This window comes from Scyliorhinus torazame, chromosome 2 (genome assembly GCF_047496885.1).
Source record: "Scyliorhinus torazame isolate Kashiwa2021f chromosome 2, sScyTor2.1, whole genome shotgun sequence".
In the NCBI taxonomy this organism is placed as follows: Eukaryota; Metazoa; Chordata; class Chondrichthyes; order Carcharhiniformes; family Scyliorhinidae; genus Scyliorhinus; species Scyliorhinus torazame.
The window spans coordinates 317,279,427-317,296,815 of NC_092708.1; the positions used below are offsets into that span (position 1 = coordinate 317,279,427).

Genomic DNA, 17,389 nt, shown 5'->3' on the forward strand with positions numbered 1-17,389 from the left:
TCTTGGCCACCAGAATAGAGGACTGTGTCCCAGGGGTGATTAACGAGGATCAGACCGTATTCGTCAAGGGCAGGCAATTGAACACCAACGTGCGGAGGCTCCTAAACATTATTATGATGCCCTCAGAAGGAGGGGACGCAGAAGTAGTGGCTGCAATGGATGTGGAGAAAGCCTTTGATTGGGTGGAGTGGGAGTACCTGTGGGAAGCGTTAAGTAGATTTGGATTTGGTGAGGAATACATAGGGTGGGTCAAACAACTGTACCAGGCCCCCGTAGCAAATGTCCACGAACCGACTGAGGTCGGAGTATTTCCGGCTGCACCGAGGGACAAGGCAGGGATGCCCCCTGTCCCCGCTGCTATTTGCCCTGGCAATTGAGCCGTTGGTCATGGCATTGAGGACGTCAAGAAAATGGAGGGGGCTGGTTGGGGGGGGGGGGGGGGGGGGGGGGCGGAGCATCGTGTTTCGCTCTATGCAGACGACCTGCTCCTGTATATTTCGGACTGGATAGAGGGGATGGGGGAGGTCATGCGGATCCTAAAGGACTTCGGGAGTTTCTCGGGGTACAAGTTGAACGTGGGGAAAAGTGAGCTATTTGTGATCCATGCGAGGGGCCAGGAGGAGAGACTGGGGGAGCTCCCGCTCAAGAGGGTGGAGAGGAGCTTTCGGTACCTGGGTATACATGTGGCTAGGAATTGGGATGCCCTCCAGAAGCTCAATCTATCTCGGCTGGTAGAGCAGATGGAGGGAGACTTCAAAAGGTGGGACATGCTCCTGCTTTCCCTGGCGGGTAGGGTGCAGTCTGTGAAAACGACGGTCCTTCCCAGGTTTCTGTTCGTCTTCCAGTGCCTTCCCATCTTCATCCCCAAATCCTTCTTCAAGCGGGTGAACAAGATTATCACGGGATTTGTGTGGGCAAACAAGACCCCGCGAGTTAAAAGGCTGTTCTTAGAGCGCAGCAGCCCGGGGGGGGGGGGCTGGCGCTGCCAAACTTCTGCAGTTATTGCTGGGCGGCTAATATAGCGATGATTGGGAAGAGGGTAATGGACGTTGGGGGGGGGGGGGGGGGGGGCAGCATGGAAGCGGCTAGAGGCGGCGTCATGCGAGGACACCAGCTTAGGAGCACTGATAACGGCACCGCTGCCGTTCTCGCCGGCACGGTACGCCACAAGCCCGGTGGTGACGGCGGTGCTGAGGATCTGGGGTCAGTGGAGAAGGCACAGGAGGGAGGAAGGGGCCTCAGTTTGGACCCCGATACAGCATAATCATAGATTTGTGCCGGGCAAGATAGACGGAGGGTTTCAAAATTGGCATTGGGCAGGTATCAAAAGGATGGGGGACCTGTTTATAGGTGGGACTTTTCCTAGCCTGAAGGCGCTAGAGGAGAAATTTAGTCTGCCCCCGGGGAATGCCTTTAGATACCTCCAAGTCCGCACTTTTCTGAAGAAACGGGGTGGCATTCCCGCTACTAGCCCCCCCCCCCCGGCAGGATACAGGGCAGGGTGGTCTCTGGCATCTGGGAAGGTGAGGGGAATATGTCGGACATATACCAAGAACTGCAGGAGGCAGAGGAAGTCTTGGCGGAGGAGCTGAAGGGCACCCGGGAGGAGGAGCTGGGCGAGGGCCTGTGGGCTGATGCCCTAGGCAGGGTCAATTCCTCCTCATCTTGTGCCAGGCTTAGCCTAATTCAGTTTAAGGTGGTCCACACATGACGACAGTGAGAATGAGCAAGTTCTTTGGGATGGAGGACAGGTGTGTGAGATGCTATGGGAGCCCAGCAAACCATGTCCATATGTTCTGTTCATGCACGGCGCTTAAAGAATTCTGACGGGCTTTGCAAAGGCTATGTCCAAGGTCTTGGACGCTCGGGTAAAGCAGAGTCCGGTGATAGCGGTATTTGGGGTGTCAGAAGATCCAGGAGTGCAGGAAGCGAAGGAGGCCGACGTCCTGGTCTTTGCCTCCCTGGTAGCCCTGGTAGCCGGATCTTGCTAATGTGGAGGGACCTGAAGCCCCCCCCCACCTTTCTGGCTGAACGTCGAAAGGTCAGCAGCAGCAGCAATCGGGGGGGGGGGGTGGATAGGTGGGGATCTGTGTATGTAATGTATACTCTTCTTTTGTAACTGGACTATAACCACCTGTTTGTTAAATTTTCTCCTTTTTGTTATTGGTTATGTAACATTTTGTTTAAGAAAAATTTGAATAAAATCAATTTTTAAAAAACAAAACATTTTTAAGCAAAAGTAAATGAACATTGAATTCAATCAGTCTTGAATCATACATTTTGAAATGAATTTATTTATGTCCGAATGGAAGGGTGGGAAAGAACTAATATTTATTACTCCTGATTATTATTCAGCAGCGTCGGGGGAACAATTATTTAAACTAGCCCAAAGCAAATTCCGCTACCTGGAGATCCAGATTGCCCACAACTGGACATGGATCCACAAGTGGAGCTTGACCAGTCTGGCGGAGGAAGTAAAAAAAGACCGGAGATGTAAACAGCAAATAACTGCCCATTGTACACAAAGGGACCCAGGACAGGACACAAACAACAAACGAAGGGGCAAGTGGAACCTGACAACGAATGGGGGGGGGGGGGGAAATCGGCAGAGTAAAATGACTTGTACATTGTAACCAACGCATTTATCCTTGGTGAGAGTATAGTGCATGAAATGATAAAACTTCAATAAAAGACATTTTTAAAAAATTATTCAGCAGCATCTTCTCAAAGTAATTGAATAGACATTGGACAATGATAGAGCCAGGTTTTTGGAGTTGACACAAACATAACGTATTTTGAAATGAGAGTAATAACCAACGTCTGTCTGTGGAATCATACCAAAACAAGGAGTCAACACATAAACAAGCATGAGACTAATTATACCTCACTGAAACTTATAATTAAAAGCTTTTTCCAAGAAAACATTTCAGTAATGATGTTGGGCCCCTTACCTACTGTTCTCTACAGCTTTCATCGCATATTCAACCTGGAATACTCGCCCATCAGGAGAGAAGGTGGATGCTGACAAATCATACTGGAAATTGAAAGTGAGAAAAATCTTATACAACCATTAACAATACCAAAATTATAAATGTTCTTCAAATATAATTCAACTGGCATCAAGTCCAAAATATGTTTACAGAGAATATAAAGCTCAGAAACAGGCCACTTAAAGCCCAATTAGACTGTGCTGGTGTTTATACTTTGCACAGTCTCCTCACACTTCAACTACTTCATGATATCCTTTCCATAGAATCCCTACAATGCAGGAGGCCATTCAGCCCATTGAGTGTGCACCGACCTTCCACAAGAGCACTCTGTCAGACATGATTTCCCTTTCATAAAACCATGTTGACTCTGCTGATTGTAATTTCATTTTCTCAATGCCCTGATCCTACTTCCTTAATAATGAATTCCATTCAAAAACCCAATAAAAAGCATTTATTTAAAAACATAATGAATTCCAGCATTTTCTCAATGACAGATGTTCAACAAACTCGATCTTTTTTCCTGCTTTCTGTCTCCTTATTTTCTTCAATAGAGGTGTTATGTTTGTGGTTTTCCAATCCACTGAGGCCATTCCAGAATTTATGAAATTTTGGAAGATTACAACCAATGCATCCACTTTCTCTGCAGCCACTTTTCAGTCTGTAGGATGCAGGTCATCAGGTGACTTGTCAGTCATTATATTACCTAGTATTTTTTAAACTCTTGATATAATTGTGGTTGATTTAATCGCTATCCTGCACTGATGCCTGGTCCTTTTTTTTTTTAACGCATTTTATTCAAACTTGGATCAAAGTAGGTTACAGCAAATAAACACCCCGGGAAACATTCTTCCCAACAATCAACTATACAGTTTATACAGATTTTTCTCCTCCCCCCCCACCCCCCCAACAACGAACAGCTCCTCAAACACGGTCACAAACATCCCCCACCTTTTCTCAAACTCCCTGCTGAGCCCCTTAACTCATACTGTATCTTCTCTAACCGCAGGACGTCATACAAGTCACCCAACCATGCTGCTACCCCCGGTGGCGATGCCGACCGCCACTCCAGCAAAATTTGTCGCCATGCAATCAGAGAGGCGAAGGCTAAGACATCGGCCTTCCTCCTCTCCATGAGCTCCGGCTTGTCTGAAAGCGCAAATGTCGCCATCAAAGGGTCCGGTCCACTCCCTCCTCCACTATCCTGGCTAAGATTCTCCCGCCCAGAATCTTCCCAATTTTTCACAACCCCAAAACATGTGCGCATGATTCGCTGGCCCCCCCGCCCACACCTTTCACACTCATCTGCTATCCCCTGAAAGAACCCACTCATTCTCGCCCGAGTCATATGCACCCTATGCACCACCTTAAACTGTATCAGGCTCATCCTTGCACAAGAGAAGGTCACGTTTACCCTTTGCAGTGCCTCACTCCATATTCCCCAATTGATCTCCATTCCCAACTCTGCTTCCAATTTCTCCTTGATCTTCACCACCCGCTCGCCTCCCTGCTCCCCCAGCCACTTATATATATCCCCAATTCACACATTCACATCCCCTTCCACATCCGGAAGCAGCAGTCGCTCCAGCAGGGTGTATCCCGGCAATCTAGGGAACCCCTTCCAGACTTTTCGTGCAAAGTTCCTAACCTGTAGATACCTGAACTCACTACTCCTCGACAGAACTACCCTCTCCCTTAGCTCCTCCTGACTGGCGAACCCCTCCTCCAAACACAAATCCCTCACCTTGACCAGCCCCACTTCCCTCCACCTCCTGTATACACTATCCATCCCCCCCGGCTCAAACCCATGATTCTCGCACAGCGGCGTTAGCACCGACATCCCTTCCACCCTAAAATGCTTCCTCAGCTGATTCCATATCTTCACTGTGGACTGCACCACTGGGCTCCCTAAATACCTACTCGGCGCTATTGGCAATGCTGCCGTCACCATAGCCCTCAAACTAGACCCCTTACAAGATTCCTCCTCCATCCTAACCCACTCTACCCCTTCTCCTTCCCACCACCGCCGCACCTTGTCCACATTCGCCGCCCAATAATAATGAAGCAAATTTGGCAACGCCAACCCCCATGCTGCCTCTGCAGCAGGGTCCTCCCCACCCTTGGCACCTTCCCCGCCCATACAAAGTCAGAGATGATGGTGTCCACTTTCCGAAAAAAGGCCTTTGGTATAAAGATCGGGAGAGCCTGAAAGATAACAAGAACCTTGGCAGAATTTTCATTTTCGCCATTTGGACCCTCCCCGCCAACGTTAAGTGCAATGTATCTCCTCCACCAGCTTCGTTAAGTTCCACTTATGGAGCCCCGTCCATTCCCTCGCTACCAGAATCCCCAAGTATCTAAACCTATCCCTCGCTACCGTAAATGGTATTCCCCCTAAATTAGCCCACTGTGCCAGCTCATTCACCGGGAATACCTCGCTTTTCCCTACATTCAGCTTGTATCCCGAGAATCCTCCAAACCTCCCCAACAGGCCCATAATCCTTCCCATACTCTCCAACGGATCCGAAAAGTACAGCAAGAGGTCATCGGCATAGAGCGACACCCGATACTCCCTCTGTCCCCTGCCACTCTGCCGACCCCCTGAGAGCCATCGCCAATGGCTCTATGGCCAGCGCAAACAGCAGCGGCGACAGCAGGCACCCCTGCCTCGTACCCCTGTGTAAGTCAAAACTTTGTGAGCTCATATCATTCGTCCTCACCCTCGCTCTTGGCGCCACATACAGCAACCGCACCCATGCCACAAATCTCGGCCCAAACCCAAACCTTCGAACAAGTATCGCCACTCCACCCGATCAAATGCTTTCTCCGCGTCCATGGACACCACCGCCTCCGATACCAGAGCTCTTGACGGATTCATCACCACATTCAACAGTCCTCTTATATTACTCGTGAGCTGCCTGCCCTTCACGAAGCCTGTTTGATCTCTGGTCCTATCTTATTAACTTTCTAAATATCTATTCATGTGAACCCTCCTCCTCATGGTTTAGTTTAAACCCCCTCTCCAGCCCAAGTTACACAGATAGTCAAGACCGAGCACGATTCAAATGAAAGACATCTCAATGGTACAGCTCAAAAAAAAAAAATGTCTGGTCAAGAATGTGAGTTGTAAGCAGTGCCAGGGGGTATCTGCTATGAGATAGTGAATTTTCAGATTCCACAACAGTATTCTAAAGGGATGGGAAGTTCATCCAGAGCCTTGGCCAACATTTACCCCTCAACCCACACCATAAACTAATCACAAAAGCAAAATACTGCAGCTGCTGGAAATTTGAAATTTAAAAAATGAAATAAAACTGGAAAAATAATTTCAATCTTTCCTCAGTTCTGATGAATGTTCATCATCAACCTGGAGTGTTAACTTTGTTTCTCTCCATAAATGCTGTCTGACCCGAGTATTTCCAGCATTTTCTTTCACAACAGATTATCAGAGTGCAAATAAGCTGACGTTTCCAACATTGCGACAATAACTGCACTTCAAAAATAACAATTGGCTGTAATTACTACTGGGCGGCTAATATATCGATGGTTAGGAAATGAGTCGTGGGGGAGGGGGAGGTGTGGGAGCGAGTGGAGGCGACATCTTGCAAGGGTACGAGTCTGAAGGCTTTGTTAACGGCACCTCTGCCCTTCTCGCCAGCTGGGTACTCCACAAGCCCAGTGGTAGTGGCAGCCCTGAGAGTGTGGGGGCAATGGAGACAGCACATGAGACTGTGGGGGCGTCGGTGTGGTCACCGATCTGTGACAATCACCGGTTCACTCCAGGGGGGGGTTGGACGGGGGCCTCAGGAGGTGGCAGTGGGCAGGGATTGAGAGATTTGGGGATCTCTTCATTAAGGAGAGTTTCCCGAGCTTGGAGGAGTTTGAGTTGCCAGGTGGGAACGGGTTCCGGTACCTGCAGGTGCGGGATTTTGTTCCAAGCTTCCCTTGCCTCCCACTAAGGGGACCACAGGATAAGGTGTTGTCTAAAACAGGAGTTGGGGAGGGGAGGAACTGATGGAGTGGGAAGGGGTCCAATTGGGAGGTGAAGAGAAAGTGGGAGGAAGAGCTGGGAGAGGAGTTGGAAGTCAGGTTATGGGAGAAAGCCCCGAGAGTCAATGCATCCTTGCCGTGAGCCAGGCTTAGCCTGATCCAGTTCAAGGTGGTCCACAGGGCTCACGTGACTGTGGCCCGAATGAGTAGGTTTTTCGAGAGATGGAGGACAGATGTGAGAGGCGGGGGGAGGGGGAGAGAGAGAGAGAGAGTCCTGGAAATCATGTACATATGTTTTGGCCGTGTCCGAGGCTGATGGGGATTTTGGCAGGGATTCTCAGATCTCATGTCAGAGGTCCTGGAAGAGAGGGTGACTCCAAGTCCAGAGGTGGCAATTTTTGGAGCGTCGGAAGATCCGGGAGCCAAGAGGGGGAGGGAGGCCGATGTCCTGGCCTTCTCCTCCCTGGTGGCCCGGAGACAGATTTTGCTGGAATGGAAGGACTCGGAGCCTCCAAAGTCGGGGGTTTGGGTGAGTGAAATGGCAGGGTTTCTTAGGCTAGAGAAAATTAAGTTCGCCTTGAAGGGTTCACTACAGGGATTCGCTCGGAGGTGGCAGCTGTTCATCAACTTCAAGGAAAATTGACCGTCAGGGCAGCACGGTGGCACAGTGGTTAGCATTGCTGTCTACGGCGCTGAGGATCTGGGTTCGAATCCCGGCTCAGTGTGGAGTTTGCACGTTCTCCCTGTGTTTGCGTGGGTTTCACCCCCACAACCCAAAAATGTGCAGGATAGGTGGATTGGCCACGCTAAATTGCCCCTTAATTGGAAAAACTAATTGGGCACTCTAAATTTTTTTTTTAAGATTTTGTTTTTAAAAAAGGAAAAGGGGGGGTGACGACTAAGGGCAGGGAATCTAATATATGGGTAGTTAGTGTTCAGGGCTGGGGGGAGTCGGGTGTGTTATTGTGGGGTGTTTGCGTGTGTTGGAACTCTCTGTATAGAATGTTACAAATGTTAAAACTATAAATGCCTCAATAAAATAGTTTCTTTAAAAAAAACTTATACTAATCTTTATTAGTGTCACAAGTCACGTTTACACTGCAATGAACTTACACTCCGGCGCCTGTTCAGGTACACGGAGGGAGAATTCTGAATGTCCAATTCACCTAACAAGCACGTCTTTCGGGACCTGTGGGAGAAACCGGAGCACCCGGAGGAAACCCACGCAGACACGGGGAAAACATGCAGACTCCACACAAACAGTGACCCAAGCTGGGAATCGAACCCAGGTCTCTGCCGCTGTGAAGCAACAGTGCTAACCACTGTGCTATCGGGCACTGTTTGTAACTTCCCGAAAGTGCTAAATAAATGTATGGTCTTTCTTTATTGTAAATTACTCTTCAAGAATTTGCCTTAGAAAGTAAAATATATACTGTTGTCATGCGAGAGTGCCTTTAAGACATGGATGTTTAAGCAATGTACCTTTAAGAAAACAGTGATGTCATAGAGTGGGTGGAGCTCAGCTCAGTTCAGCCATTTTGCAGTCTGTGTTTTGCAGGTTTTTAGTTTCAGTTTTAAAAGCAGTGTCTGTGTGTTTCCAGAGAGCTGCAAGTTTTGCAGTTTGGTTTTGCTGAGAGCAGCTAAAAAGTGCCTGGCTGGTTTTGCTGAGAGTAGTTTAAAAGTAGAAAGCCAGTTTGCGACAGTCTCTGCCATTCTACAGAAAATATATATATATCCTTTAACCTGATGTGATACTGTTTAAAGGTGTTAAGTCTCTTGGAAGTTTGAAGGAACATTTTAAGGAATTTACTGTTGCAATATTTTCTGAGTTATCTTTGAAGTAAGGGGTGTTAAGAGATCCAATGTTTATTTAAGATGTTAAGTTGAGTTCATGGAATAAACCGTGTTTTGTGTTTAAAAACCCACGTGTCCATTATTGTAATCCCACACCTAGGGAAAAAGCTGTGTGCTCGGAAAAGCAACAAATCCATTAAAGGGAGAGGTTGGTTGAACTCCAAGATACATTTTGGGGTTCTGAAAAGCCTCGCCCACAACAATTGGGGGGCTCGTCCGGGATGAAAGTCTATCTATTGGATTAGCTTTTGTGAACTTAAAGACAGTGAAGGATTGTTGCTTTTCCGGTGTGGTATTTTAGTTTAAGTGGGGAGAGTGTTGTGAACAATGGCTCTTTCAGAGGCTCAGAAGTTTTTGGGGGTGGAGAATGTCACATGTAGTACTTTACGGGCAGAAACGAAATGCAGACTGTTAGGTTTGGCAAAAACATTGCAGTTAACCTTACCTGATAAAATGCGAAAAGATGAGGTAATTTTGGCGGTGGTTAAGCATTTAAAGTTGCCTGAGATAGAGTTTGACTCATTGGAAATGGCAAAAATTCAGTTGCAAATTAAACAAATGGAACATCAGAAAGAATTAAAGCAGTTGGAATACGAGAGTGAGGGAGAGGAAAAAGAAAGAGAGGGAAAAAAGAGAGAGGAAAACGAAACGGAGAGAGAAGAAAGGAGAAAAGAAAGAATAGCCCGAGCAGAACAAAAAGATAAAGAGAGGGAGATTGAACTTCAGAAAATGGCCATGAAATATGACAATCAGTTAAAATTGGCAGACATAAAGGGAAACGTACAGTTGGATGATAGTGGTGAGGATAGTGAGAAAGAGCGTCATAGTCGAAGGCTTGGTGGGAATCTATTTAAATATGTCCAAGCATTGCCACGGTTTGACGAGAAGGAAGTGGAAGCCTTTTTCATTTCATTTGAGAAGGTAGCTAAACAAATGAAATGGTCACAGGACATGTGGGCGTTACTGATTCAAACAAAGCTGGCAGGTAGAGCTAGTGAAGTGTTTGCATCACTACCGGAGGAGGTATCTGGAACGTATGAGGAGGTGAAGAAATCCATCTTAAGTGCATATGAGCTAGTGTCTGAAGCTTGCAAAGGTTTAGAAATTTAAGGAAAGAATTTGGTCAAACATACAGGTTAGGTGGATTGGCCATGATAAATTGCCCTTAGTGTCCAAAAATTGCCCTTAGTGTTGGGTGGGGTTACTGGGTTATGGGGATAGGGTGGCGGTGTTGACCTTGGGTAGGGTGCTCTTTCCAAGAGCCGGTGAAGACTTGATGGGCTGAATGGTCTCCTTCTGCACTGTAAATTCTATGATAACTATGATACATGGAGTTTGAAAGGCTCAAACAGTAATTTTGATAGGTGGATAAGGGCTTTGAAAATAGACCAAACGTATGAAGCTCTCAGAGAAATTATACTTTTGGAGGAGTTTAAAAATTCAATTCCAGATGTAGTGAGAACTCATGTGGAAGAACAAAGGGTTAAAACTGCGAGATTAGCAGCGGAAATGGCAGATGATTATGAATTAGTTCATAAATCAAAGATTGGTTTCCAACATCAGTTTCAGCCGGTGAGGGATAGAAACTGGGGACATGAGAAATGCTCAAGTGGCAAAGGTAAAGGTGATCTGATGGGAGACAATAAAGAGAGTGCACCTCAGATTAAAAAAGAAATCCAGGAGAGTGGAAAAGAAATGAAAAGTTTCAGATGTTTTCAGTGTAATAAACTACGCCATGTAAAGTCACAGTGTTGGTAGTTGAAGAAAAGCACTGGGAAGGCTGATGTGGTAAAACAGGATAAGACAGTGGGGTTTGTTAGAGTGGTAAAGGAAAGCCCTAGGGAAGCGAAGGAGGTGCAAACGATTGTACAGTCTGTTCAAGAAGTAATTGTTTAGAAGGTGCCAGATGTCCTTGAAGAATTTATTTGTCTGGGTAAAGTTTACTCATGTGTATCAGGAGGAGCAGGTAAAGAAGTCACAATTTTAAGAGATACAGGGGTTAGTCAATCTTTAATGGTAAGAGATGAGGAATTATGTCGTTTCGGAAGAATGTTGCCAGAAAAGGTGGTGATGTGTGGAATTCAGGGTGAGAGGAGTAGCGTTCCATTATATAAGGTAAGGCTGGAAAGTCCAGTGAAGGGTGGTGAAGTGGTAGTAGGAGTAATCGATAAACTATCTTGTCCAGGAATACAGTTTATCTTGGGTAATGATATAGCTGGATCGCAGGTGGGAGTGATGCCTACTGTGGTTGATAAGCCAGTGGAAAATCAGACAACTGAAATGTTGAAGGACGAATATCCTGGGATTTTTCCGGATTGTGTAGTAACAAGGTCGCAAAGTCATAGGTTAAGACAAGAGGAGAAATCAAAGAGTGAAGATGAAGTTGAAGTGCAATTATCAGAAACGATTTTTGATCACATGGTTGAAAAAGAACAACAACAGGTGGAGGATGAGGCGGATATTTTTAGTTCAGGAAAATTGGTGGAGTTACAACAGAAAGATGTAGAAATAAAACGGATATATCAGAAAGCATATACGGAGGAGGAATCTGAGAGTATACCAGAGTGTTATTACTGTAAAAATTATGTCTTAATGAGAAAATGGAGACCTGTACATATGCAGGCAGATGAAAAGTGGGCAGAAGTTCATCAAGTAGTATTGCCGGTAGGGTATAGAAAGGAGGTGTTGCGAGTTGCACATGAGGTACCAGTGGGAGGTCATTTGGGAATAAGGAAAACTCAAGCTAAAATCCAGAAACATTTTTATTGGCCTGGACGACATAAAGATGTAGTTAAATTTTGTCAATCATGTCACACATGTCAAGTGATAGGGAAACCTCAAGCAGTGATAAAACCAGCACCCTTAATACCCATTCCAGCATTTGAGGAACCTTTTACAAGGGTCCTAATCGATTGTGTAGGACCGCTTCCTAAAACAAAAAATGGGAATCAATATCTTTTGACTGCAATGGATGTGTTTACTAGGTTTCCAGAGGCCATTCCAGTACGTAATATTACAGCTAAAAGGATTGTGGAGGAGTTCCTTGAATTCTTTACTAGATATGGACTACCCACAGAAATTCAATCGGATCAAGGAACGAATTTTACTTCAAAGTTATTCAAAGAAGACTTCCGGGTGCGGCGATGACCAGCTAAGTCGCACGTTTCGGCACCTCCCGTTGAAACGGACTTTTGGGCTCTTACGGCAATTTTTAACTGCCAAAATCATTGTGCGGTGAAATAGGAGGGAATCCCCCCGGATAAATATGGATAAAGGAGAGGATAGCGGCCGGATTGCAGTGGATCCACTGGAGCAGCGGCAAGGAAGGGAAGCTCGAAGCAAGATGGCGTTGGAAGGTGGCTGTTTGGTATGGGGCCCGGAGCAACTAGAGTTCCTGCGGCGCTGTGTGGAAGAGCTGAAGAAGGAGGTGTTGGCCCCGATGCTACAGGCGATTGAAGGGCTAAAGGAGGCGCAGAGGACCCAGGAGTTGGAGCTTCGGGTCGTGAAGGCAAAGGCTGCGGAGAATGAGGATGAAATACAGGGCCTGGTGGTAAGGACAGAGACGCACGAGGCACAGCACAAAAGGTGTGTGGAGAGGTTGGAAGCCCTGGAGAATAACTCGAGGAGGAAGAATTTAAGAGTCTTGGGTCTTCCCGAAGGCACAGAGGGGGCGGACGTCGGGGCATATGTGAGCACGATGCTTCACTCGCTAATGGGATCGGAGGCCCCGACGGGCCCTTTGGAGGTGGAGGGAGGTTATCGAGTTCTGGCGCGAAGACCAAAGGCAGGAGAAATACCTCGAGCCATAGCGGTGAGGTTTCACCACTACAATGACAGAGAGATGGTTCTAAGATGGGCGAAGAAAACTCGGAGCTGCAGGTGGGAGAACGCGGTCATCTGCGTGTACCAGGATTGGAGTGCGGAGGTGGCGAGAAGGAGGGCAAGTTTCAACAGGGCCAAGGCGGTGCTCCACAAAAAGAAAGTTAAATTTGGAATGTTGCAGCCGGCGAGACTGGGTCACACACCAAGGGAAGCACCACTACTTTGAGACGGCAGAAGAGGCGTGGGCATTCATTGTGGACGAGAAGCTGGAATAGTCTGGCGAGAGAAAAAGCTTCTGTAATAAAGTGGTGGGGTGATTATGTGGGACGAGGAAGGGGGGGGATTTTTTTCAATTTTGTAACTTTTTTCTTTTCCCCTCGTGGTGGTGGGGGGGGGGGGGGGGGGGGGGGGGGGGGGGGGAGTATGGGGAGCTGTGGGCGCCGGTGGGAAGGAAAGGGGAAGGAGAAGGGAACTGCGCCATCAGGGGCGGGGCCGAGTGGGAAACGTGGGCTTTGGTCCCGCGCTATGGTAATTGTGGCGGGAACGGGGACGCAGGAAGTAGGGGGCCTCGCACAATGAGGGGCCGAGGACAAACGGGGGAAGCTGAGGTCAGCCAGAGTTTGCTGACTTCTGGGAGCAACATGGGGGTGCAACCACGCTAGAAAGGGATCTAGCGGGGGGGGCGGGGGGAGTTAACTGGGTTGCTGCTGCTAAGGGGAAGGGGGAGCTGTTATGGGGCGGGGTGGTCGGGACGGGAGAGCACCGTCGGTGGGATATACGGGTACGTGGGAACCGGCTGAGGAGCTGGGTTAGAAAAGGGGATGGCTAGTCGACATTGGGGGGAGGGGGGAGAGGGGGTAAAGAGCCCCCCAACCCGGTTGATCACGTGGAACGTGAGAGGGCTGAATGGGCCGATTAAAAGGGCACGGGTACTCGCACACCGAAAGACAGATGTGGTCATGTTGCAGGAGACGCACCTGAATCTGGCAGATCAGGTCAGACCACGTAAAGGATGGGTGGGGCAGGTGTTCCATTCGGGCTTAGATGCGAAGAATAGGGGGGTGGCTATTCTAGTGGGGAAACGGGTACTGTTTGAGGCAAAGACCATAGTGGCGGACAGTGGGGGTAGATACGTGATGGTGAGTGGCAGATTGCAAGGGGAGATGGTGGTTCTGGTGAACGTATACGCCCCGAACTGGGATGATGTAAACTTCATGAAGCGTATGCTGGGGCGTATCCCGGACCTGGAGGCAGGAAAGCTGGTAATGGGGGGAGACTCCAATACGGTGCTTGATCCAGGGCTGGACCGGTCTAGGTCTAAGACCTGGAGGAGGTCGGCAGCGGCCAAGGTGCTTAAGGACTTCATGGAGCAGATGGGAGGAGTAGACCCCTGGAGATTTATTAGGCCTAGGAGTAAGGAGTTTTCATTTTTCTCCCATGTTCACAAGGTGTATTCACGGATAGACTTTTTTGTCCTGGGAAGGGCACTGATTCTGAAGGTGACAGGGACGGAGTACATGGCCATAACCATTTCGGACCACGCTCCACATTGGGTAGATCTGGAGGTAGGAGAGGAAAAGGAGCAGCACCCACTCTGGAGATTGGATATGGGGTTGTTGGCGGATGAAGGGGTATGTCAAAGGGTGAGGGGATGTATCAAAAGGTACCTGGAGCTTAATGACAATGGTGAGGTTCAGGTGGGAGTGGTCTGGGAGGCGTTGAAGGCGGTGGTCAGAGGGGAACTGATATCCATAAGGGCCCATAAAGGGAAGCAAGAGAGCAAAGAAAGGGAGCGACTGTTGAGAGAACTTCTGAGGGTAGACAGGCAATATGCAGAGGCTCCGGAGGAGGGACTGTACAGGGAAAGACAAAGGCTACATATGGAATTTGACCTGCTGACCACGGGCAAGGCAGAAGCACAGTGGAGGAGGGTACAGGGAGTACAGTATGAGTATGGAGAGAAGGCGAGCCGGTTACTGGCCCAACAACTGAGGAAGAGGGGAGCGGCGAGGGAGATAGGTGGGGTGAGGGATGAGGAAGGTGAGATGGAACAGGGAGCAGAGAGGGTGAACGGGGTGTTTAAGGCATTCTACGAGAGGCTGTATAAGGCTCAGCCCCCGGAAGGGAAGGAGGGAATGATGCATTTCCTAGATCGGCTGGAATTCCCGAAGGTGGAGGAGCAGGAGAGGGCGGAACTGGGAGCACGGATTGAGGTGGAGGAGGTGGTAAAGGGGATTGGGAGCATGCAGGCGGGGAAGGCCCCGGGACCGGATGGGTTCCCAGTGGAATTTTATAGGAAATACATGGACCTACTGGCCCCGCTTTTGACGAGAACCTTTAATGAGGCCAGGGAAAGGGGGAAGTTGCCCCCGGCTATGTCGGAGGCGACGATATCGTTACTCTTAAAGAAGGAAAAAGACCCGCTGCAGTGCGGGTCTTACAGGCCTACTTTCCTCCTGAACGTGGATGCTAAGCTCCTGGCCAAGGTGATGGCGACAAGGATAGAGGATTGTGTCCCGGGGGTGGTCCATGAGGATCAAACTGGGTTCGTTAAGGGGAGACAGCTGAACACTAATATACGGAGGCTGCTAGGGGTGATGATGATGCCCCCGCCGGAGGGGGAGGCGGAGATAGTGGTGGCGATGGACGCTGAGAAAGCATTTGACAGAGTGGAGTGGGACTACCTATGGGAAGTGTTGAAGAGATTTGGTTTTGGAGAGGGGTTTATTGGATGGGTACAGCTGCTATATATGGCCCCGGTGGCAAGTGTGATCACAAAAAGGCAGAGGTCCGACTACTTCCGTCTTTATAGAGGGACAAGACCCCTGTCTCCGTTACTGTTTGCATTGGCAATTGAGCCGCTGGCCATAGCACTGAGGGGCTCTAGGAAGTGGAGGGGAGTACTCAGGGGAGGAGAAGAACACCGGGTATCATTATATGCAGATGATCTATTGCTGTATGTTGCGGACCCAGTGGAGGGGATGCCGGAGATAATGTGGACACTCAGGGAGTTTGGGGCATTTTCGGGGTACAAATTGAATATGGGGAAGAGTGAGTTGTTTGTGGTGCATCCGGGGGAGCAGAGCAGGGGAATAGATGATTTACCGCTGAGGAAGGTAACAAGAGATTTCCGGTACTTAGGGATTCAGATAGCCAGGAGTTGGGGAACCTTACATAGGCTTAATCTAACACGATTGGTGGAACAGATGGAGGAGGATTTTAAGAGATGGGATATGGTGCCCCTGTAACTGGTGGGTAGGGTGCAGGCGGTCAAAATGGTAGTCCTCCCGAGATTTCTTTGTGTTCCAGTGCCTCCCGGTGATGGTTACGAGGGCTTTTTTCAAAAAAATTGAGAAGAGTGTTATGAGCTTTGTGTGGGCTGTCCCCCGCGAGTGAGGAGGGGGTTTTTGCAGCGTAGCAGGGATAGGGGAGGACTGGCACTGCCGAGCTTAAGTGATTATTATTGGGCCGCCAATATCTCAATGGTGTGTAAGTGGATGGGAGAAGGGGAGGGAGTGGCGTGGAAGAGACTGGAAATGGCGTCCTGTAAAGGAACCAGCCTACAAGCATTGGCGACGGCGCCGTTGCCGTTCTCCCCGAAGAAATACACCACAAGTCCAGTGGTGGTGGCAACGCTGAAAATTTGGGGGCAGTGGAGACGGCATAAGGGAATGACGGGTGCCTCAGTGCGGTCCCCGATAAGGAATAATCATAGGTTTGTCCCGGGGAGAATAGATGGGGGATTTAGAACATGGCAGAGAGCAGGGATTGTGCAACTGAGGGATCTGTTCCTAGACGGGACGTTTGAGAGTCTGGGAGCGCTGACGGAAAAATACGGGTTGCCCCAGGGGAATTCATTTCGGTATATGCAATTGAGGGCTTTTGTGAGGCAACAGGTGAGGGAATTTCCGCAGCTCCCGACGCAGGAGATTCAGGATAGAGTGATTTCGGGGACAAGATGTTAAGATGAGTTCATGGAATAAACAGTGTTTTGTGTTTAAAAACGCACGTGTCCATAATTGTAATCCCACACCTAGGGAAAAAGCCGAGTGCCCGGAAAAGCAACAAATCCATCAAAGGGAGAGGCTGATTGAACTCCGTGATACATTTTGGGGTTCTGAAAAGCCTCGCCCATAACACTGTTAAAATGCTTTCCAAGGAATATAATTTGTAAGTTCAAAACACAGAAATATGGAAATATGATGTTGTCACCATAATTGACACCTGGCCCAAAGGAGGGAAGAACTGGGTACTAAATATTCCTGTGTACCAGGTGTCCAGGAAAGAAAGGAGAAACTGTACGGAGTAAAATTGCAGTGCTGAAGAGAAAGGATGTCCCAGAGGGGTCAAGTGCAGGACCTAATTGTTTGACTTTATTATTATTTAATATTTTGTTATGGCAGTTGCCATTTAGTTTATATATTATTTATTTGTTAAAAACGGTCACTATTATTTAATAGTTGTAAAAGGGAAAAAATGTTGTACTGTTTTGTTTGGCCGGAAAAAAAAATTTGAATAAAATATTATTATTTTTTTTTAATGTTATTCAAAGAAGTTATGGATAGCTTAGGAATAAAACAATTTAAATCAACTGCGTACCATCCAGAATCGCAGGGAGCGTTAGAAAGGTGGCATCAGACATTAAAGACAATGTTGAGGGTGTATTATCCAGAGGATTGGGATAAAGGAATCCCATTCGTATAGTTTGCAATTAGGGATGCACCTAATGAGTCTAC

At 48.2% G+C, this 17,389-nt stretch overlaps 2 protein-coding genes across 2 annotated transcripts in view; one reads left to right on the forward strand and one right to left on the reverse strand.

Annotated features, from left to right (window-relative positions):
- LOC140399878 (uncharacterized) overlaps positions 1-10,336 on the forward strand; it is a 110,311-nt gene extending 99,975 nt beyond the window's left edge. The window contains exon 3 of the mRNA XM_072489347.1: positions 8,109-10,336. Coding sequence (XP_072345448.1) covers positions 9,159-9,941 — 783 coding nt within the window. The 5' untranslated portion in view covers positions 8,109-9,158 and the 3' untranslated portion in view covers positions 9,942-10,336. The remainder of the gene's footprint in view (positions 1-8,108) is intronic.
- psma3 (proteasome 20S subunit alpha 3) overlaps positions 1-17,389 on the reverse strand; it is a 45,231-nt gene that overhangs the window by 22,235 nt on the left and 5,607 nt on the right. Inside the window, exon 2 of the mRNA XM_072489366.1 lies at positions 2,952-3,034. Coding sequence (XP_072345467.1) covers positions 2,952-3,034 — 83 coding nt within the window. The remainder of the gene's footprint in view (positions 1-2,951; positions 3,035-17,389) is intronic.